The sequence below is a fragment of the Anguilla anguilla genome, chromosome 17 (assembly GCF_013347855.1).
Source record: "Anguilla anguilla isolate fAngAng1 chromosome 17, fAngAng1.pri, whole genome shotgun sequence".
NCBI lineage: Eukaryota > Metazoa > Chordata > Actinopteri > Anguilliformes > Anguillidae > Anguilla > Anguilla anguilla.
The window spans coordinates 5,946,012-5,968,731 of NC_049217.1; the positions used below are offsets into that span (position 1 = coordinate 5,946,012).

The following is a 22,720-nucleotide window of genomic DNA, read 5'->3' on the forward strand; positions in this document are numbered from 1 at the left end:
GTTTGCAGACCATATGGGTCCCGGGGCAACGCTCCAAACCGAGTCGAGGTGGCAACGGTTCATCCGGGCTCTGGGGACGTGTGGAGGACAACTGCTGTCCTTCGTGTTGTAAGTGTCCGTAAGGCTCTTAAAACGTGTGTGTGTGTGTGTGTGTGTGTGTGTGTGTACGTGCGTGTGTGAATGAGTGTGTTTTTATCAAAATTATGTTTGTGTTTTGTAGAAAAAATAACACTTGTCAGTGGAATTTACAAATTGGACCTCAGTAGAGTTTATATAGCGGGCGATTGTAATGTTCGAATTATATTTTAAAGAAGGCGTGGTATGTCAAATATTATTAGCACTTCTTTTTTTGTGAAGTTTATAGAAATTATGGTTCTACAAAATATATTTTTGCTTTGCTTTACTTTATTTTTGTAGCCGATACTTAGGTACATTTTTTAAATGCTGTTATTATCGAGTGATCCATTCGTATTTACTTAAATTATCTTAAAGAATGCATCAGTATATTTTAATTGTAAAATAAATGTTGGTGTTGTCTTTAAAATTAGATTTAATAAAGTCATTTTGTAAACAACCTTTTCATCATCTTCATCATCTTCGGTCATATTGTCATTAATCGCACATATGGCCTGTTCGCTTAAAGGTGGGCCTTCTGCATCAGAATTGTTTTACTTAAATAAATATTTCAAGGTCATTCATTGAATTATTTGTGTTTATTTGTTTTTCTGATTTCTCACGTTAACTAACCCGTGGGCGTAAAATGTGCCAACTTGCTAAAATCAACGACCTTATATAAAACGCAGCTGCGTCATTCCTCTGAACTCATCGAGTTTTGTTTTTTTTAACTATACAGGGCCGTTTGTCATTTGAAGTGGACATTTACGCTACATGATGTGTGGTCCACGTTATTTATACAACTTTAATGATACTATCTTGGATTTTTAATGCCGCAAAAATGAAAATAGGAAAAAATAAAAACCATTCAGCTACAGTTGAGTCCATACATTTATATGAATTTAAAAAATAATAATTTCTTTAGTCAATATTCAAGCTCAAAAGTCAACCAAAGTCCTTACCTGGGTAAATTATTATTTGTTTATTACTTGTGGCTTTTAATTACATGAGAGCTCACTTCTAATTTTTTTGGACCTGACAGAGCTCTTCAACACAGTCATTTCATATACAGTTTTTTTATTTTTTTATTTTCAGTCTTATTGCTCACTAAACATAACCAGAGTGCTATCATGCAAAAAATAATATTCATCGAACATTAAAACCGTTGCGAACTTTATTATAATCCGATTGTTAAACATTAAATTTGCGACATATTTTTTTTTCTTTTGTTGGCTTGGTCGCATATGCAGGTTAACACAATCACAGACTCTGCATCAATAGTCCACATAGATATAGGTGTGGCAATAGTTAAATATGCGCAGATATTAAACTGAATATATTTAAATTGCTTTTCATTCAACAATATTCATAATTCATGATCACAACGTTTTGGCAAATTGGATACTCTGCCCCTTTCTCATTTGCTGAAAAAGAAATGACGGCATATTGCGAAGTGTATATAAATTATGGATATTTATTGAAGAAATGCATTCATTTACACGGAGCACAAAATACTCAAACATTAAATCAATTTTTTTTTTTGAAACACCATTTATGCTAAAGAAATGTTCCCTTCATACAAAGAGTTGTAGCCCCCAAAAAACATCTTTCACAGTTTAAGCTGTCAGAAAAAGTCGTTGAGGAATAAATACTTGTTTGCTGGATTGGTGCATGTGCATTTTTTAAATTAGCAAGAAATACATTTACACATAACCTACGTTGTGCGAGAATATGGAAATTAAAATAATAAACAAATGCGAACAAAATTTACGGAGACAGAGACAAATATTTAAAATATAAAGAATACTGTGCATGAAAAAAAGAAATTATTCAATCCTGAAAGAGATGGCTTCGTCTTTGCCAACACCCTCTGTCGTTAACGGCAGTGAAATATATTGGGGGTTTTAAAGTGCTATTTAACCAAATCAAATACATAAAAATGTTGTTTGAAATATGAAATACCCCAGCACCACAAAAATCTTGTAGTACATTCAGATTAATAAATGGTTATTTGCAGTAATTTCAAGAAATATTTAAACTCTTAATGGCAACTGAATTCTTATCTGTGTCCACACAATATATTGTCCACCTATGTCAACATGGCGGAATATTCCGAGGAATAAATGTCTGATGTAAATATTTGCGGTGCTCTTTGTTTCCTTTATATAAATGCTGGAGACATTCCGTTGTGGATCCATATGTATGTCGTGTGCAATGTCTATAATGATTCAGTCTTACTGCCGCACTCAAGCCCCAGTGATTCTGAACTTTTCTAAAAATACCCAATCAAAAAGAGACTGGCCGATATTTCATTCTTTTCCCCCAAAAAAACAGCATATATTTACAAAGCCCATTAATTTCTCTCCCGTGTATAGCGACCCGAGTGTTAGTTTGATTCCAATCCACCTTTGAAGCCAAGAATGTTCTGGCACGCGCTCAAAGGTACAGTGAACTTGCTGCGCGCTGAACACACAGAATGGGAACAGAACCTGCACGTGCAGGTATGTTGGATGGTTGAACTTCAGCCTTACAAAAACACATATATTCCAAAACACTTGTTCTTGTTCTTCATCTTCATAATGTCTGTTCATAAGAACCACACAGCTGAGCCGAAATCGTTTCTCTTTTTTTTCGAATTTCACAAAGACCCTTTGGTAATTCCCAGCAATTCTGGCAAACGTATTCAGGTGCAGAAACCTTTCGGGGCTCTAGCCGGTTCGGAAGCCCCGAGTGGTCCATTTCATTTCAGGGTCAGTTCAGGCTTGTTTGGTTTCCTTTTGGAAGTACCACGTTCCTCTGCACAATAAAAATCGTAAACACTAGCCACGGTGCTCACACATTGATTCACCACACCGTCCAATGAATCTAAACGTATTTTGTCCTATTTTTTTTCCCATAATGTTTCCTTACTGCAGCACCAGTAATCCAGTCACACGAGTAATTAGCCTACTTTGGCATCACTCAATGCTCTGAATCCAACGCAAAGTCTTCCGGCGTTTCTTCTTCCTCACCTGGCGTAGGCCTGTTAACTGAGTGAGACCCACTTGGACAACTGTATCATAATATACGGCTTCCTCAACATTATTTAGCATGCAAGGTCTGATTGTCAATAATAATAATAATAATAATAATAATAATAATAATGGCCTTCAAACTGACGTATGAAAGTTGAAAAGGCGAAAAATGAAGACATGAAACGTTTCTGGTCTGACACGGGCGCGTTTTTTTCAGGCACTGAGAACACACAGGGGATTAAAAGAGAGTACGCTGAAAGCAATTTTATGTTTTTGGGAAATATCAAACGGTATTTACAATTCAGTCGAATGTGGAATCTTTGCTTTGAAAGATACTTTTATTTTTTGCCTGTTATTTGAGAAATGTATGAAGTACACTTAATATGGACTAGGTGCAGTTGTTATTAAATGGAATTGACTATATGTTTCGAAATGTTTTCGTGATTGCTTCACTGACAAAAGTAAAATCGACTTCTTAGTTCGTACCAACGACTAAGACAAAGCTGTGTGTGTCAACTTATAAATTATATAACTATTGATAATTTAATGTCTAACGTGCAAGTTTTACACAAACATTTTGTGATAATAATAATAATAATAATAATAATAATAATCCTATTTTGGGGACTCGGAAAACTTTCGTTTGGGCGTCTTATAACAGTTTTGGCTGGTTGTCCTCCTGCCTCGCGGTGTCGGTTCCTCCATCGGGTTTCATTTGTGCAAGAATTAACGTGGTAAGACGTTACAATAATCAGAATCCGTCTTTATTCAAATAGGACCGCGCAGCTAGTGTGCCAATCTGTACATTCCCGTGTAATAAAACAGAATGAACTTATCTCAAAATTTATTTGCTCTGACAAAATGCATTTTATCGACGGTTGAATTTTCTGTAGAGCATGCTTTAAGGATTTGCCGTTTTCTTTTGGTCACTTTGCCAATACATCTAGTTTGGGATGTAATGCTCATGTCTCGTGTCACAATCATATAAATGTTAACACTCGATGTCAAATTCCGACGACAGAAAATAGCGCATGAACCCAACACTGTTGTAAATGACAGACGGTCTGTGACGGTAAGCTATCATCCCAGATTTGAACGCCAAGTGAACATAAGTGTATTGGCATGTGTACACACGTGAATAGGACACGAACCTATCCACGCTACAGCTGAGAGTCAATATGTTAGAGAACGCCGTGTCATAAGTTGGCATTTATAAAATATTTAGATGTAAATCTGAATTACATTGAAATATGTACAATGAGATTGGTGAAGTAGCCTACATAAAACAAACACACCCAGTAACGTTTTTGCGTGATTAAAAAAAAACTAAATTGCAAGATATGTTATGGCCGTAAATTATGGCCCCCCACCGAACAAATATCACTGCGTGATGTGTGCAATTATAAGAAATACTTCAACGACTTCGAATCAAAAGCGGAAAAGTACTCACACTGTGCAGTACAATTCATTAATTTTCATGGAATGATTAGGATTGACAAACATGAACTCAATGGGTATTTTCCCTCTTCAAAACATTGATATACCTTGTTGTGTGCGATTTTCCTTGTTGGATAAAGGGTTTGGGAAAATTTGACATTGCAAAATAGCATGTACTTGGTCCGTCAGTAGATTCTTAGCAACTTAAACCCTTTTACATATCTTGCATAGATGTAACAGTAATTTATATTATTGCTTTATTTGTTGTCTTGGTGAATGCGCCTTTTGTCATGAACTTGCTACTGGTTCTCCAATCACTGTTGAAATGGCACGTGCTATTCATAAACATCACGAGATTTTAAAATGAGTGATTATTAGAAACGAAGAAAATAATTCATACGTGTTTTCTGTTATTTTAACGTAATATTTGAATCTGTTTTAAATATCTGCTTCGCTCATTTGAATATAGGGCGCTACATCGTCGTTGACACAATGCAACTTTTTCACACTGTTATTATTTGGGATTGACAAAATACTGTTTAACCAAAAAAGAAAAGAAAACGGAATCTTATCGCGGGGGATTTCTCCCTCAATCGTTATATGTTATATCAGCTTTAAATGTCCAGTGGTGCAAGTAGCCTAACGGGTTTGGAATGACAGTACAGTGCACCAGGTCTATAATAAGAACACACGCTGGCCGGTCGTTATTGGAAATGAGACAAATAGGGGGTATAGCATGGGGGTCTGCTGGTTTCTCAGTTGTGAAAAAAGGCATTCAGTTCTTCGTACACAGGTGGCCTGTCGTGCTGTAAGTGCATGTCGTGGTAAGGCAGGACGTTTTCGGAGTGGACGCCGCCTCGCACTCCTGACGACCCGAACACGAGATTGTGGGCAGCGGCCGGTCGAGAACTGGGCAGAGCCGAGTAGTGCATAGAGTAATGATAGCTTTTCTCGGCGTCCGGCGAGGCGGAGTCCTGTTTTAGAGAAAAGTTTCCGTTGATACACACGGGCGGGCTTAGGGGTCCCTCGTACTCTGGGCTGTTGTATTCGGGTGAGGCACTCCCTGTGTATAGCGAGTCATACGCGGAACAGTACCCGTGGGTCCTTAAGGAATGCGAGTTAGAGCCGGACTGACACTGCGGGCTGGACAGGCGCGGGCACTGATACGGATAGGGGTGCATGGAGAAGGAGTTGGGCCCGTGGAAACGGCCCCCATCTTGACACTGTTCAGTTAAGAAGTTCCGGGAGTTTAGCTGCAGACAACCAGCCACGAGATTGGTAGTAGGTTGGGAGAGGCCTTTACATAGGGTCTGCACGTAGGCTACCAAGTCTGGTCTTTTCCCAGAGCGAAGGATCTCAGAGAGAGCCCATATGTAGTTCTTAGCCAATCGCAGAGTCTCTATCTTGGAGAGCTTTTGGGTTTTAGAATAGCAGGGAACGACTTTGCGCAGGTTATCGAGCGCTGAGTTTAAGTCGTGCATGCGCGTTCTCTCTCGCGCGTTGGCCTTCTGACGTCGCACCTTGGAACGTTCCAAACGCGCCGGTGTCATTTTACGCTTCTTCGGACCACGCTTTTTGGGTCTGTCTCCTTCCATATCGTCCTCCCCATCCTCTTCCTCGCCGTCATCGTCTTCGTCGTCCTCAGCAGCAGTTTCTGAGTGGGCGCGACTGCTAACCCCCCCTAGCTCCCCGTCTTCCAAGTCGTCCTCGCCCAGGCGGCAGTGGTCCTGCTCATCGTCCTTGGTCTTGGAGTCTTCACTTTCACTGTCATCCGCCCAGCCTGCGTATTTCTGTACGTCAGGCAAGAGAGATGGGTCGCTGAATAGCCTCGTCAACATAACGGCTCTGGAATACACACACAAAAAAAATGAGAGAAGAAATTGTTAATACGCCCAGAGGTTGCAGTCTCATGACAGTTTCAGTGGTTTTTTTTTTTTTTTAATTCAGAAATTATTGCGTGTTTTCATCAATACAGAACAATTCCCTATTTAAAAATAACAACAATAATATCTCTCTTTATTTTGGTCAGATAAATTATTCTGAAGATAACTGTATAATCACTTTTCGAAATTGCATCCCTTATGTTTTCATAGCCTTGTTTAGCTAGTTTGCCTGTGATTAAATCAAATATAAATGTGTGAACAAGATTGGAAAAACGCTGTGATCAAATTGATTAGTCACATCGTGATGGTTAAAGAGGAAGGGAATGGTGTCACTGTACATGATGAACGTGATTGTTGATTGAATTAAAATAGTTTTAAACACAAAATCTATCAAGAACACAGAATTTTTTTTATTCGTAGCATTGCGACAGACGTAGCCAGACGGGTCCCCATCTTAATTCCCCGCTGTCTGCCACGTGCCCTCCTGTGCCCCCTCACAGCGGGTCTCCGTGGCGCGCGCCCCATTACAGATCCCGTGGGGGTCTGTGTGAAGTTGCCCCCCTTCCCACACGCGCGTACGCACTCACGCACACGCCTTCCGACCGTCTCCCCCAAACCTGGCTGCATTCCAGTACACCTCAGTTAAACCACCGTCTACTACTCATTGTGTTCACCACACAGATAAAACATTATTCGGCTATAAATACCACAAACGTCTTGTTATTTTGTTAATCTGTTATATTCGTGTTGGTGAAAGTCGTATGGGTGGTTGGCGATGTTTATGTTGAAAAGGGACAAAATGAAAAAATGGCATAGTGGCCGTCCATTTTCTAGTGCGTTTGTTTTGATTTCACGTACTCTACGCACCTGCAGTCGCCAGGCAATCGCCCAAGTAACACCTGAGGAAGCGCGAGGCCTACTTCCCCTCATGCCGCCAAATCTCGGCTGTGGCAACATATCTCTCTCCAGGTGATATTTAACTTCATCCTTTACTTCATGAATACTTCAGGGACTTTTGGAATGCACGTCTGAATATTCAGCGTCAGGGTTAATACATTATATATTATATTTTGTAAATCTACAAATCTGCTAAAATTCTAAAAGGTCATTATTCACCATGATTCCACTATTTTACAAACCATGTTTTGTAAGATGTAATAAACAACAACAACAACAAATAATAAAATATATAATTTATATAAAAATAATAATTGTATATAACCGTGTTCTCAGGAAAATGCTGCGCGAAATTTAAAATAGATTTTCATTCTTTGCAATCCCAATAATTTTAAGGTATCCGTGGGAACGATGTGGTGAATTGAGTGTTTCCCATTCACAGCATGAGTTTGTGTATGCTTTACACACACACTCGCAGACACATTTTGTATCATGTATTAATACTTTATAGAGCACCACCATTGATATTTAATAAATGAAACATTTGTTCAAACAAGTATTGTAATACTGTAACAATTTATAAATGAACAGATTATTTGGAATGTCCTTCTGCATATATTCCACGTAAACCGTTACATTTCCATTGAAATGCAAAGGTGGTTGTGAGTTTTGTTTGTAGAACGAAATCAGTGTGGTACAGAACAGAGCGCCCCTTGCCTCGGGGGTATGCCAGGGGCAAAATCTAGTTTTTAAATTTAGGGCACATGAGGTTTGCTCAGTTGAAACGGAAAAAAAAACTTTTAATTAGCAAACCATGTACTTTACAAGCAAATTGATTGCACACGCTCACTATGCACCGCTTGGCAATTTCAGAAAGCTTTCAGTTCAGTAATATAATATGAAAATCCTTTATGTCTCGTTAAATATGCATATCAAACATAATTAAAATAATGCAATTTTTCTTCAAAGCGCCACTATAAAGGTGCCGCTTAGCTCTTGTGAAATGACAGGATTAGGACCAGTGAATTGCCTTATCGGTCAAAGAAAAATATACAACGCACGGTACTTTATAAACAAGCAAATCGTTTCGCTATTAGATACCCCTTTCCTTAATAGGAACAGCAGTGAATCCACGGTGTATTGTATCTCCAAGATATATGCGCAAATGCCGTTATCAATAAATCGTTATTCTGTACCAAAACAAGAATCGCCAACAGGGAAATTAATGCCGAAGTGAAAGAAGCGATTTAATCAATCTCTTTTCTCTCTAGCACTGAGCAGCCCGACCAAACGCGGGCTTGTTTCGTTGCTCCTCCGTTACATCTAATAATTTCTGCCAAAGAGGTACTAATTGCTTATACCTTGCGATAGAGTGAGATAAAAAAAAATATTTTTTAAAAACCCAGAAAAAGAAAGGACAGAGCTAAAATGTCCTCATCTTCAGACATCCGGTGGTATCAATCGCCTCGTCTTTGCTGGCTATCAGTTTCCTGAGCCAAGAAAGCATGAAATATTAGATTGTACGCCTGTTAAGAAAGGCAGTGCGGGGCATGCAAATCGCGTCTCCTGTCTGTGTAAAACTTGAAGGGCGAATTGGAAATAACGGAACGAGACAAGGAGCCAAACGTAAAATCAGCGATACTTTCCAGAAATTAATCATTCGGTGCAATCAAATAAACACGCGCTCATTCTTTGCATATAGATGCAAATATGTTGGAGGACAGTTCGTCTAAAATCGCATTTGCATTATCGGATTTTGCTGATTTTCCCTCATCATTTGTCGATTTATTTATAATCCAACTTACCTCCGCGGGAGCTCTTCAGGGGTGAAGGCGTTAGTGATTAAACCATCTTCAGGGACCTCGAGCGAAGACTCCTATAGGTGCGGCTGTCTGTTTGGGAGTGCAATCCGCGCGCGCTGAGACAGTGTGGCATCGCTACCAGGCAGGGTTACATACCAGCTATGATGCCAGGCCATATGGTTGGCACGTCACTGGCAAGAGCCATCACATGAGAGCCGGTGATTGACATGCGCCTGCATTCGGAGAGATTGCCTTCCCGAGGGAAGAGGGACTCGCCATCTGTCACTTCGCTCGCGCTCACAGCCAGAAAGAGAGAAAGAGAAAGAATACGAGGGAAAGAGAGAAACAGAAGCAAACGAAGGGCAAAAATGGTTTCATTCAAAGAAAAAAAAACAGTTATTGTACGTGGCCGTTGTATGTAGACTCTTTTTTCATTTCACAGAAGGGTCATGAAAGCAATTGGGAAAAGGGTAGGGATATAAAAAGAGGACGGAGTATGGTGTTGTGCCATCTTTAAGCCTCGAGAAAACAAGCGAACATTATTTATTTATTTCCTCATTTACTTATTTATCTCACTAAATAAAGAAATATTGTGTTGTGTGTGACGAGAGAAGCAACGCAAACCAATTGAATTTTAACAGAATTTATGGGATAGCTATAAAGGCGCTGAAATGCCGAGGTGATTTCGATAGAGAAATAAACAGATGAACAGATTGGTAGATTATTAAGTAGCTAAATAGACTAGTGTATGAATGCATCGATCGGACAGATAGGCTGGGAGATGAATGAGGTGCTCGCGCGCGGGTCGCGGCGCTGGTGTTTTCGGAGCGCGACGCTGGGGGCGTTTTGCAGGCGACGCCAGCCTGCCTGCACAGCGAGCGCGAGGGACCCAGGTGCACGTTGCTGCGGGTCTCGCTGAAGCACTGGGGCACAGAGGGGCGGCGCACGAGCTGGCACCGGTGCCAAAAAGTCTTAGACGGTGCATTATTAGGCAGTGGCGGGCAGCGTTGTGTGCTAACAGAGCCGCACAGAATGGTAGAACGTAGCGTACTTACTGATGTTCCAACAGGCCAGGCTAGGCCACTTCAGCTCTTATCTGGGCATCAAAATAACAGCAACCACATGACAGTGCATTCCCCACAGATAAACTGAAGGTGCCATCATAGATATCCCTTTCAAGAAAGAATGGCAGCTAAACTAAGGCTGTGTGCCTCTCATGTATCACTAAGCTGTGGCCATAGCAGCAACCCGTAGGCAGCTGGACCTGTGATACACAACCCAATGCCACCGGTGGTATCGCGGCTGCGACGATCGTGACACGTCTGCTACCACACCGCACCAGCAGAGACCATAATCCGGCAATCCCCAGTGACAGCGGTGGGCCCTCTTCCATGGCACTGCGTCAACATCCCGCCAGACTCAAAGGCTCCGGCGTCGGCTAATCTGCTGTCTGCACCGTGCCTCGGTCGCGCGGTGGGGTGCTTTACCGCACTTTGGTCGCCTTGCCAACGGAAAACCGGCAGGGGAGAGTATAATTTAACCCGGCTGCACGGCTCGGGGCGAAAGGTGACGCTGGCGATGCAAGCGGAAACTCCGTTTAAACCGGGGTCAAGCGTGTGTTCGCGCGGTCAGGGGCTGCTCCCATTGTTCGGTGAGCGGAAACATGGGCGATTGCTCAGTGATGGAACAGAGGCTTTATACTTTGTCTTGCTTTAATGGATTTAGCCGTTTATGAATGGGACTACACGTATGTGTTTGCATTCATGTATAATACATTCAACAGTCAGTGGGTGTTCCTCTCCGACTGTTTGTGTGCCTGTGTATGCAGGTGTGCTTAAGCATGCAGGGTGTGTGTGCGCGCGCACATGCGCGCATATGTGAGTGTGTCTTTGTATGTGTGTATTCTTGTGTGTGAGTATATGTGAGTGCGTTTATGTGTATGTGTATCTTTGTGTGAGTACATGTGAGTGTTTTTGTATGTGTATCTATCTATGTGTGAGTGTGTTTTTGTATGTGTGCATATTTATGTGTGAGTATATATGAGTGTGTTTATGTGTAGGTGTGTATATTTATGTGTGAGTATATTTGAGTGTGTTTATGTGTATGTGTGTATATTTATGTGTGAGTATATGTGAGTGTGTTTATGTGTATGTGTATATTTATGTGTGAGTATACCATATGTGAGTATTTTTGTATGTGTGTATATTTATGTGTGAGTATATATGAGTGTGTTTATGTGTAGGTGTGTATATTTATGTCTGAGTATATTTGAATGTGTTTATGTGTATGTGTGTGTGTGTGTGTATTTATGTGTCAGTATATTTGAGTGTGTGTGTGTGTATTTATGTGTCAGTATATATGAGTGTGTTTGTGTATTTGTGTATATTTGTGTGTGAGTATATTTGAGTGTGTTTATGTGTGTGTGTGTGTTTGTTTATGTGTGAGTATATGTGAGTGTGTTTATGTGTATGTGTGTATAGTTATGTGTGAGTATACTGTATGTGAGTGTTTTTGTATGTGTGTATATTTATGTGTGAGTATATTTGAGTGTGTTTATGTGTATGTGTGCACAGGCACACATACACATGAGACAATGTGTTGCCGTGAGACAGTCTTTTCCTTTTGCCATAATGACCTTGCCATGGTGGAGAGACTTGAGGTTGTCAAAGACCCTGACACCTATGCCAGTTGGGGTTTCTTAAACCCCCGTTGGGTCTAACCATACCAGGCCATCATGGCATGGACAAATCTGAATAAATTAATCAGAGACATAGCCAAAACATTGGGTGTGTCAAAATCAACTGTTCAGTACATTGTTAAGAAGCAAGAATGCACTGGTGCGCTCAGCAATAGCAAACAAACCGGTAGACTGCGGAAGATCACTCTTGTGGATGAATGAAGAATATTTTCAATTGTGAAGAAAGTCCCCTTTCAACTGTCAAATAGCTTAAGAACACTCTCCAGGATGTTGCCATAGATGTGTCAAAGACTAGAATAAAGAGAAGAACATTCGCTACAAGACGCAAACCACTGATAGGCATCAAGAACAGAATGGTCAGGTTACAGTTTTCCGAAAAAGTACATTTGAGTTCTGGAAAAAAAAATACCACAGTTGGAAATGCTGCAGTCCCAAAGTGATGGAAACAAAAAAGTGTGGAGAAAGGAATTGCTCATGACCCAAAGCATACCGCCTCATCTGTGGAACATGGTGGAGGTAGTGTTATGGGCGTGGCCATCTATGGTTGCCACTGGAACTGGCTCACATGTCTTTATTGATGATGTGGCTACAGTACAGGCCTGGCAGAGCATTGCCAGGGAACATACCCAGCATCTGTTGATGTCTATGGGTCACAGACGTCAGGCAGTCATCAAATGCAAAGGATTTGCAACCAAGTGCTACATATGGTAATGTTATTGAAGAACATGTTAATTTGTCCAATTATATTTAGTCCACTAAAATGGGTCGACTGTATAAAAAGGGCTACAATTCCTAAACAGATCACTGGATATTAATGTAAATATCCTTAATTTAATTAATTAAAGCTGACAGTCTGCACTTTAACCTCATATTCATCGTCTCATTCCAAATACAATTTGTATGTGTATATGAAGGTGTATGTGTGTATGTACAATGCCGTGAAAGAATATTTACGCCTTCCTGATTTTCTCTATTATTGCATATTTGTCACATTGCATGGTTTCAGATCTTTAGACAAAATATAATATTAGATGAAGGGAAACTAATTAAAAACAAAACACATTTTTAAAAATTATTATTTCATTTATTTAAGTTTTCAAGGTACAAAAATGCCATGTTATGCACCACCTATAAGCCATTAAATAAAACTTTCAAAAATGTAGGCCTGCCATTTAAAGTATTGATATCAAAATGAGGCCAAGTTACAACAAACAATATTACAAATGTTAACCACACAAATTAAACAAGCTCTATTCCACAGCAATGCTGCCCAGTGTTTCCTAAATGATTTCATGTAAATTGACCCTGTGTTTTTTCATCTTGCCATCTGAAGAGAATGTTGTCATTCCAAGTTTGTGTCACATCAAAGCGTCAAATGACAAAAAAATGTCAAATGGAAAAAGTCTTCATTGAAATGGCTGTTTTAAATAGCTGATGAAAACTTACACTGTAGAAGGAATGTATTTATACAAAAATGTAGAAGTATATTTCCAACTTAAAATAAATACCAATTGTAAAATAGATATTGTAGGTAGATAGATAGATAGATTGATTGATTGATTGACTGACATAATACTTTATTATCCCCATGGGTACATTTTTCTACCATTATATAACATCCACATTTATAAACAGACATTTATTCCAAAAAGCAAACAATCATGAGTATTGTCATCATGAGGGAGATGAGTAAATAAATTCAGATAAAAATATATTGGCCTATTGAATAAATATTTAATCTTAAAATCCTATCCAGACATATGTTTGTATGTAATTGTATGTATATTTAATGTTTGTGGGTCACATACTGTAAAGTCTAGTCAAGTAATTGCAATAGTATCATTTATTTTACTACGTAAAATAAGAAAAAATGTATTGGTGTACACAATTTTCTGAACAAAATAATAATAATAATAATGCATTTTATTCATGTGTTTTTCATGCAACACTCAAAGTACTGGATGCAGACAATTGTTCAAACATATAGTGCAGTCATTTTTGCTATTTTAAGTGTAACAGCTGAATAGCTTATTATTGCCGTTAAAAATGATTGCCATTTCACTTAAATGTGAGACACAAACTTTGAATGATCACATTCTCCTGAGATGGTCAGATGAAAAAACATAGGACCAACTTACATTAAATGATTTAGGAAACACCTAGCAGCATTGCTTTGGATTACGTTGTATGTTGTATTGTTGTACGTTCTGTTTTTATTGCATTGTTTTTATTGCTTGTTTAATTTTTCTGTTTTTAAGTATTGCACTATGACCCCGGGGGCTCTATATTTCATTCTACTCTTTGCATAACCTGTAAGGATAAGGAATGACAATAAACTTAAACTATAACTATAACTGTAACTATTCCAGGCCGGCCACTCCTGGGAATGTTCACTGCTGTTCCAAGTGTTTTCCATTTGGAGATAATGGCTTGTACTGTGGTTCAATGGAGTCTCAGAGCCTTTCCAGACGGGTATATTTTAACAACTTTTTCCTCATCTCTTCTGGAAGATATGAGTGAGGTTTCAATTCAACAGGGCTGTTGCAAACAAGCCTGGCTATGTTCAATCAGCTGAATCTACTTATCAATTAAATTTGGTTAATTGGTTGATTGAGTAACTAAGGGGGCAGTTACTTCCTCACATGGGTTATGTGGGATGAAATGTGTTTTGTGTTTACTCAGTTTTCCCTTTGTTTAGTACTACATTTTGTCTAAATATCCAAAAGCATCCCACGTGACAGATACATGATAATAGAGGAAATCAGGAAGGGGCATATACTTTTTCATGGCACTGTACATATGCTAGTGTGTGTGTGAGTGTGTCTATGTGTATTTACGACAATGTGCTTTTGTCTGTGCGTTTTTATCCAGCTGTTTTTCTGAATAAGTTTACCAACACTGCCAGCACAGGATTAGTAATTACTAGCACCCTCTAGTGGTGGCTGCTTCCTATAAATTCAAGCTGTGCAAACCAGTGCAGAAACCACATGAGGACAGCTAGGTCATGCAAGTTATTATTTGTTATATGGGGCTGGATAGGGTATTTACACAGTATTTTAGACTCCAGAAATAATCTATCACTCTTTCCGCTTTTAATTCCTCCCTTCTCAGTAGAGGGCAACAGAACTCCAGGAGCTCAAGTCACATGACCTTTATATGACTACTCTCTCTCACCACTCACTCACTCCCCCAACATCTGCCCACTCACCCCACTCTACTTCCCCACACCGTCACCCCCCCCCCCTCCCGCCCAGTACCCAGCTGTACTATCTACACTCCAGACTCCTAATTGCCCATGCACAAATGCAAATGCCTATTAATTAATTACTTGACTAATTAGTGCGGTGTTATTTGTGAGCGATAAATCAAATGAAGGTGGAGGTGCTGAGGATACAGAAGGCGAGGCGGCCATGTTTGGCATCAAAATTCTTGCGGACAGAGAGCAGCAACTTACACTGTGTGTGAAGGAGGAGGTCTGTGTGTTTCTGTGAGAGTGAGTGTTATGCTATTCTCACTGTGTGTGAAGGAGAAGGTCTGTGTGTTTCTGTGAAAGAGTGAGTGTTATGCTATTCTCACTGTGTGAAGGAGAAGGTCTGTGTGTTTCTGTGAAGGAGTGAGTGTTATGCTGTTCTTACTGTTTCTGAAGGAGGAAGTTTGTGTGTTTCCGTGAAGGAGTGAGTGTTATGCTGTTCTTACTGTGTCTGAAGGAGGAAGTTTGTGTGTTTCCGTGAAGGTGTTGTTTTATTCTTTTTATGTAAAGTTTTATGTTTGGGCTTTTTACAAAGTGCACATTACATTAGTGTTTTAATGTGTGCAGTTGTCATTTTGTGTGTTGTGAGTTGTGAATTGTCATTTTATTGACTGAGTTTTGTTGGTGTGGTCATGTGTGATGGATGTGTGGGGTGTGGTCGTGTGTTCATGTGTTGTGTGTGTGGATTTTTATGTTGTGTGTGTGTGCTTATGTTGTGGGCCTAAAAGGATGGAGTCTTCCTTTGTGCATTTTTGTGTAATTTGCTCACTATTGTGTATCCTGTGAGTTGCTAAATTGCTAAAGGGAATCCTGGATACATCTACCACCTGTAAAATCTCCACAACCTGTAGACAGGTGGAAAATCCAGCTTCAGACAATAAAAGTCCTCTCCAGTATTATGTTCCCATCAACTGGATTTGCTAATCAGTGCAATTTTTCAGCCAGGAGGTGGAACAAACTCGTGAAATCAGCTGTCTGAGCTAATGGGGTGAAGAAACACAGGGCAGGGCTTTTACTTTCTGACCCCTGGACAGTGTGTCTTTCACTTGTAAAGACAAGATATTCAAGCAATCAAACCACTTCAGGTTGCCCTGCACATGGTAGCAAGGTCCTTTGTGTGATCTGGTGGAACAGGGAATGGTGGCAAAATTACAGTCTTGTAAAAAGAGGAAATATTAATGACTGGTGAATATGCTTTATGCTCGTGGAATCTATTCCCAACATGGCTGAACATGGAAGTGGGGTAGGAGATGAGTACCCCATCAATAAAGGGGTTTACCTATCCTGTTGCACGTGTGCATGTGTGTGTGCGTGTGCGTGTGTGCGTGTGCGTGTGCGTGTGCGTGTGCGTGTGTGTGTGTGTGTGTGTGTGTGTGTGTGCGTGTGCGTGTGCGTGTGCGCGTGTGTGTGTGTGTATGGGTTGCAAAATTAAGTTGTTGCATGGCTGCCCTTATTCTAGTAGACATGTTATGTTTCTAAAAAATCATCACCAAAACAGTCATTACTTAACCAAAGCTCTCACGCTCATGCCGCTATTTATTTCTGAACGTTTGAGATTTGGCAGATACCGCCATAAGTATTAATAGCAGCGACAGAGTGAATATGTCAGCTCTTAATCTATCGGTTCAGGCATCAATGATAGCTGTTATATGTTAATGACAGTACTCATAAATGAGAAGCTCAGTGACAGAGCTGGCAGCTGCTTGTTTGTGTGCGTGTGTGTTCCTGTAGCTTTGCCAGGCCCCCATCGTAGGTGTCCGCGGAGATCTCCGGTCTGAAATATTTATCCGCTTTGCGATCGCTGAGATGGTGCTGCCTAATTGGGGCTTCAGAAAGCTCCGCCTCTCCATGCTGCTGAGATTGAAGGTCCAGAGAGTGGCCAATAACTGTGTGTGCGTGTGTGTGTGTGTGTGTGTGCGTGCGTGCGTGTGTGTGTGTGTGTGTGTGTGTGCGTGTGTGCGTGCGTGCGTGTGTGTGTGTGTGTGTGTGTGTGTGTGTGTGTGTGCGTGCGTGTGTGTGTGTGTGTGTGTGTGTGTGTGCGTGCGTGTGTGTGTGTGTGTGTGTGTGTGTGTGTGTGTGTGCGTGTGTGCGCGCGCGCGCATGCGTGCGTGCTGGGTGGGTGCACATCTGCGCGTGAGCGTGTATGTGGGGGTTTGGGTTAAAATATTATTTTAGAAATGGCATAATCATGCTCACAGCTCATCCCTAAATGAAGATCCTGTACTCTAGTCTCTCGCTCATCACTGATCAGTGGATGTGTCAGTCTTAGTTTGATTCACTTAAGGCTGACTTTTGTCTTTGTGGCACTGAGTCACTGTCCAGCCACCCATCTGTCTGTCTGTCTGTCTTGGCCTACTGGTTTCATCAGTTCCTGTGCCAGCTATACCAGGCCCAGCCTAACCACCTTGTGGGATTTTGGCCTTTTAATTATAGTAACGGTGGATTAATTATGATGGGAGAAACAAGGGGCCGATGCATTATTGATGAACGAGGTTTGAGTGAGGGGCTTGGGAGAGACCCGGTAATTAAATCAGAGCTCAGACTCCCCCCCTCCTTCTGCGCTCACTGGTGCCTTCCGTGGGAGGGGGGCGGAGCTAGGAGGCCAGCTTAGATTCAGCACCCAATCACTGGCCCTGAGTCAGTGAGCTTGTCATTAATAAAATAATTGTGGTTAGGATTAAGGATGTTTCTGGATTGGTGTTTAAAATGCTTTTAGGGGAATCCATTCTGTTTTAGGGAGCACAATGCATGGCAGTATGTTACTGTCTTACTTAAGATGACTAACGGTAAGAATCATAGAAATTGCTGACCTGATATTCATTTTTGGATTTAGCTAATTGCTCAAAAGATACCATTAGGCTGGATGACATTCTCTTTTATATTATTAACGTTATTTGTACCATCCAGTTTTCATATGCATAATGTATAAGTACCATACTGTAACAGTACACAATATCAATGCTTCAGAATGGAATTATTTTTACAAGGACATCAGCAAATACTGGGCAGCAGTGACACCTGCTGTTTGCAGAGGGTAACCACAGACTATTACACCAGTGTTTTTGACTTGCTGGGATCAGCACATCTGGCTTTTTAAACACAAAAAGGATCTTTTAAGACTTAATTAGTATTTTAGCAATTATATCTTAACGCCTGGAAATATTCTTGTTTTTTCATGAAGATTAATTTTCACTTACTTATGTAATTTGCAATTAAGTATATTTTGCTAGGTTATAACTTCAAAGGGAAAAAAAATCAGAAAATGCATCTGAAAATTTCCATTACAATCCACTGCTTTTAGCGAAAAATTGAGTGTCTGTTGTATTTACAAGCACCATTTCTAGCGCTTACTGGGAAAAATAGCCTGTATTGGCTAATCTTAGTTATCAGCATTGGCCAGTCTGAATTTAATAGAATCCCAATCCACTCACTCAAGTTCAGGACAAAATAATAAATCATACAATTCTATGACAGTAATAATGGTCTGTTTATTTGTCCTTGTGGTCGTCTATCAGTCTGTCTTTCACGGCTTTTGATCTCAACGGATTTGAAAGGAACTGTGCAGAAAATGGGCCAACTGCAGAGACTGATGTGATATTGCATATCTATGATACTTACTGAAATATCTATGATATTATCTATGAGCATATCTATGATACTTACTGAAATATCTATGATATTATTTATGAGCATATCTTTGATACTTATTGAAATATCTATGATATTATCTATGAGCATATCTATGATACTTACTGAAATATCTATGATATTATCTATGAGCATATCTATGATACTTACTGAAATATCTATGATATTATCTATGAGAATATCTATGATACTTACTGAAATATCTATGATATTATCTATGAGCATATCTATGATACTTACTGAAATATCTATGATATTATCTATGAGCATATCTATGATACTTACTGAAATATCTATGATATTATCTATGAGTATATTTATTATACTTACTGAAATATCTATGATATTATCTATGAACATATCTATGATACTTATTGCAATATCTATGATATTACCTATGAGCATATCTATGATACTTCTCTGAAAATAGAAACAGGATAATTGAAACTAAGATGAGAAATAATCCCTTAATAAATGAACAAAATGGCAGTATTCTTAGGCTCGCATGTTGTTATGGTGATAGTTAAATTGGCTTCAGTGGACAAGCACTCAGGAGAACATGATCTTCTTAAACCCTACTCCTCCGGAACCTTGACTGACCCCTTTCCCTAATCAGGTCAGAGGATTTAAGAAGGACACACACCCAAAAATCTTAATTATGTATGTTCTCTCTTACGCTGAGAATAATTGGCATGGGAGGTATCTCAAAGCCAAGTCATTTGTTTGCATCGGAAACAGTCAATTTTAAGTGCGGATGTAATTGGGATTTAACTTCTCCTGTCCTTATCTTAGTGGGGAGTGTATAAGAATGGGAGTGTCTTTTGAAAGGGAGAACACTGTAATAACTGGTTAACAAACCAATTGTTTTCTCCATATTTTTGAAGTCATAATCACAATATTTCAGACACAACCGAAGGTTTGGAGTCCTGTTTTAGTTTCATGTGCAATGCAGGCTCCACTAAATTTTCAGCATCCATTCTCCACAGTCGGGAAAGGGGAGGAGTTATACTTTAGCCTTTACTGATTTTAACTTTTTTTTTGATGCCCCACACAAATGTCCCCTTTCTGGCTCCTGCTTTCCCATGTGTTTGTGTCTAGTGTTTGACAGCCTGTTGTACAAGAACATGGAGACAGAAAAAACGTATAATGTTCCCAGAATCCCTTCAGTCAATGAAATGTGTGTAATCAATGCAAAATATTTGAAAATTATTTTAAGCACTGATTTTCCTTATTTAATTTGCTGCTTAACAAGACTTAATGCACCTAAACAATGAGCTAGAATAGATTAGCTTGAGAACTAACTATTTGCAAAAGAACAAGAAGATTAAAGTAAATTAAACATTAAACGGAAAACAACACATTGCTGATTTTTCCATTTAATGTAAAAATGTCATTACTGATCTGCATCTTGCAATGAACATTCCATCTGTAGGATAATTTTTTAATGAACATAAATTGTATTTTTCTTAAACTAATATTCTTGTTCTTTTGTACTCTGTTAGTACTCATGTTAAGCTTCATCTGTGCAAATTTTGTGGTTTCTAACTCTGTTCTAATTTCAATTGTTTAGATACATTAAGCCTCGTTAAGGAGTTTTTGTTGAACGTTTAAGAACATCCAAAGTTTCATCATTTTTTTATGGTCTCCACAAATGTTTCTTACTGCCGCTGCAGTTGCTTATTTGTCTGGATTTCTGACCAGAGGAGCATGAGGATGTTTGGACAGGTTCCTCCCCCCCCCCCGTGCCTGGAATCTGGGGTTATGATCTCCTTTTTTGGATGCCTCGCAGGAGTCCTCACACTGTGGGCCTGGAGTCATGCCCGTCGCCATGGTGATGATAATGGTATGTGTTAATCTCAGGACTGTGAGCGATAATCTTTGGGATGGCAGGAGAATTGCCTGTTTTCAGTTGCTCGCTTGTCAATACAGGAGCCGGCCAGCAGAGGGCAGCCTGCCCATCTGCTCAAGCTCTACCATATTCCACAGGACAATGAGAGAAACTCCTCCGATGGCTCACTGTAGCCTGGGACTCAGACCTGTTCTATGTTAGCATTTATTTACTTATTGCTCATTGAAACCAATTTTAAACTGCAATATCTGCCCCAAAACTGTTCACAGGCACTGATTGGCTAACCTGCGACAGAAGTTTTTTTGTCTGGGGGGGCAGACCTGTCTGACTAGATTTATGACAGACTAGTCTTAGTCCTGCAAGAAAGACAAGAGCTATGTTCAAGGGTGATGTTTTGTTCAATACAAAAGGCCAACTCCTTCGTAGTTGATGCAATGAGTTCAAATGACCATTTCCAGGCCCTGTTGTCCATGCTAGCTTGCTAGCGACATGGCTACAGGTCTAAGCACAAGATCCCCTACCTTCTGACGAGCTCCTGGTCCTGTCCATGGTTGGAGTTGGGTAAACTGATCCTTGATCAACTGTTGGGGGCAACGTTCTTTCAACTCCCTCCCTGCTGCATATGTCTGGCCTGTAGGTGCACAATACCCTCACTCACCCATCCCAAAATGATTGAACCTGCACAGATTAAGGCCCCTGGTCACAGGGGGAACACAGGTGCACAGGGACTGAAGAGCCCTCTCTGTATTCCTAATGAACAGTCTCGCTCGTTTTACAAGGGATGATTTTGTGCTTTTCTGCAGAGCCTGCTGCACACGGACCTGGAGGAAAGGGGGCATTAGCCCAGCTTCAGAAGAAGAACACGATCTCTCTGTCTGCTCACAAGAGCCTGTCTGTCTGCTCACAAGAGTCTGTCTGTCTGCTCACAAGAGTCTGTCTGCTCACAAGAGTCTGTCTGTCTGCTCACAAGAGTCTGTCTGTTTGCTCACAAGAGTCTACCTGTCTGCTCACGAGAGTCTGCCTGTCTGCTCACAAAGGTCTGTCTGTCTGCTCACAAGAGCCTGTCTGCCTGCTCACAAGAGTCTGTCTGTCTACTCACAAGGGTCTGTCTGCCTGCTCACAAGAGTCTGTCTGTCTGCTCACAAGAGCCTGTGTGTCTGCTCACAAGAGTCTGTCTGTCTGCTCACAAGAGCCTGTGTGTCTGCTCACAAGAGCCTGTGTGCCTGCTAACAAGAGTCTGTCTGTCTACTCACAGGAGTCTCTCTGTCTGCTCACAAGGGTCTGTGTGTCTGCTCACAAGAGTCTGTGTGTCTGCTCATAAGAGTCTGTCTGTCTGCTCACAAGAGTCTGTGTGTCTGCTCATAAGAGTCTGTCTGTCTACTCACAAGAGTCTGTCTGTCTGCTCACAAGGGTCTGCCTGTCTACCGCCTAATGTTTGGGTCAGGCAGTGCCCTTTGTCTGGGCCTGTCCTTGAACCCTTTCTTCTGAGGACCTGCGGTTGTGCAGAGAGCTGGGAGATCATAAAATCCTGGAAACCGGATCTGGGATCCTCTGACCTCTATAGGCAGTCATGCGGAAAGGAGCCCAATTTTGGAAAGGTTAGGGTTACGGTCATTCTACCCAGAGAGGGGCGGCCTTTTTACAGTTTGTTATTAGAGCTGTGTTGTGTGTGTGTGTGTGTGTGTGTGTGGTCACATGCATGCGTGTGTGTATGTGTGTGTATGCATGCATGTAATAATATATGTCCATGAACCAAATCTGTTGACCCACATCAAAATGGCAAATTATTTTTGCTGTTTTTATTTTATATTTTATTTTATAAATGACATTGCCAGTGTGCACAGTGTGAACAGTTACTACAGGCCTGACCCCTCACTTCTTTTACACCCCTACCCCTAACCCCACAACTGATCTCTCCCTGTGACTTCTCCCCTCCATGACTCCTCCCATCTCCTGTGACTCCCTCCTCCCCCCCGGCTCCTCCCCCTCACCTCCTCCAGCAGTCAGAAAAGCTGCCCTCCAAGGACCCGAAGCCCCAGTTCCTCCACCGTCTCTCTCTGTGACCGCAGACCAACCATATGACCATGAAGCAGAGAGGCGCCCCCTCGCTCTCTCGCTGCTGCCAGCT

At 40.7% G+C, this 22,720-nt stretch overlaps 1 protein-coding gene across 1 annotated transcript; it reads right to left on the bottom strand.

The window, feature by feature from the left end:
• Positions 1-1,081: 1,081 nt before the first annotated feature.
• LOC118216065 (neurogenic differentiation factor 2-like) lies at positions 1,082-9,306 on the bottom strand. Its single transcript, XM_035397077.1, has 2 exons — positions 9,151-9,306; positions 1,082-6,410 (listed from the first exon to the last, which is right to left on the bottom strand). The coding sequence occupies exon 2, from the start codon at positions 6,401-6,403 to the stop codon at positions 5,321-5,323; it is 1,083 nt and encodes a 360-aa protein (XP_035252968.1). The 5' UTR covers positions 6,404-6,410; positions 9,151-9,306; the 3' UTR covers positions 1,082-5,320.
• Positions 9,307-22,720: the final 13,414 nt, after the last annotated feature.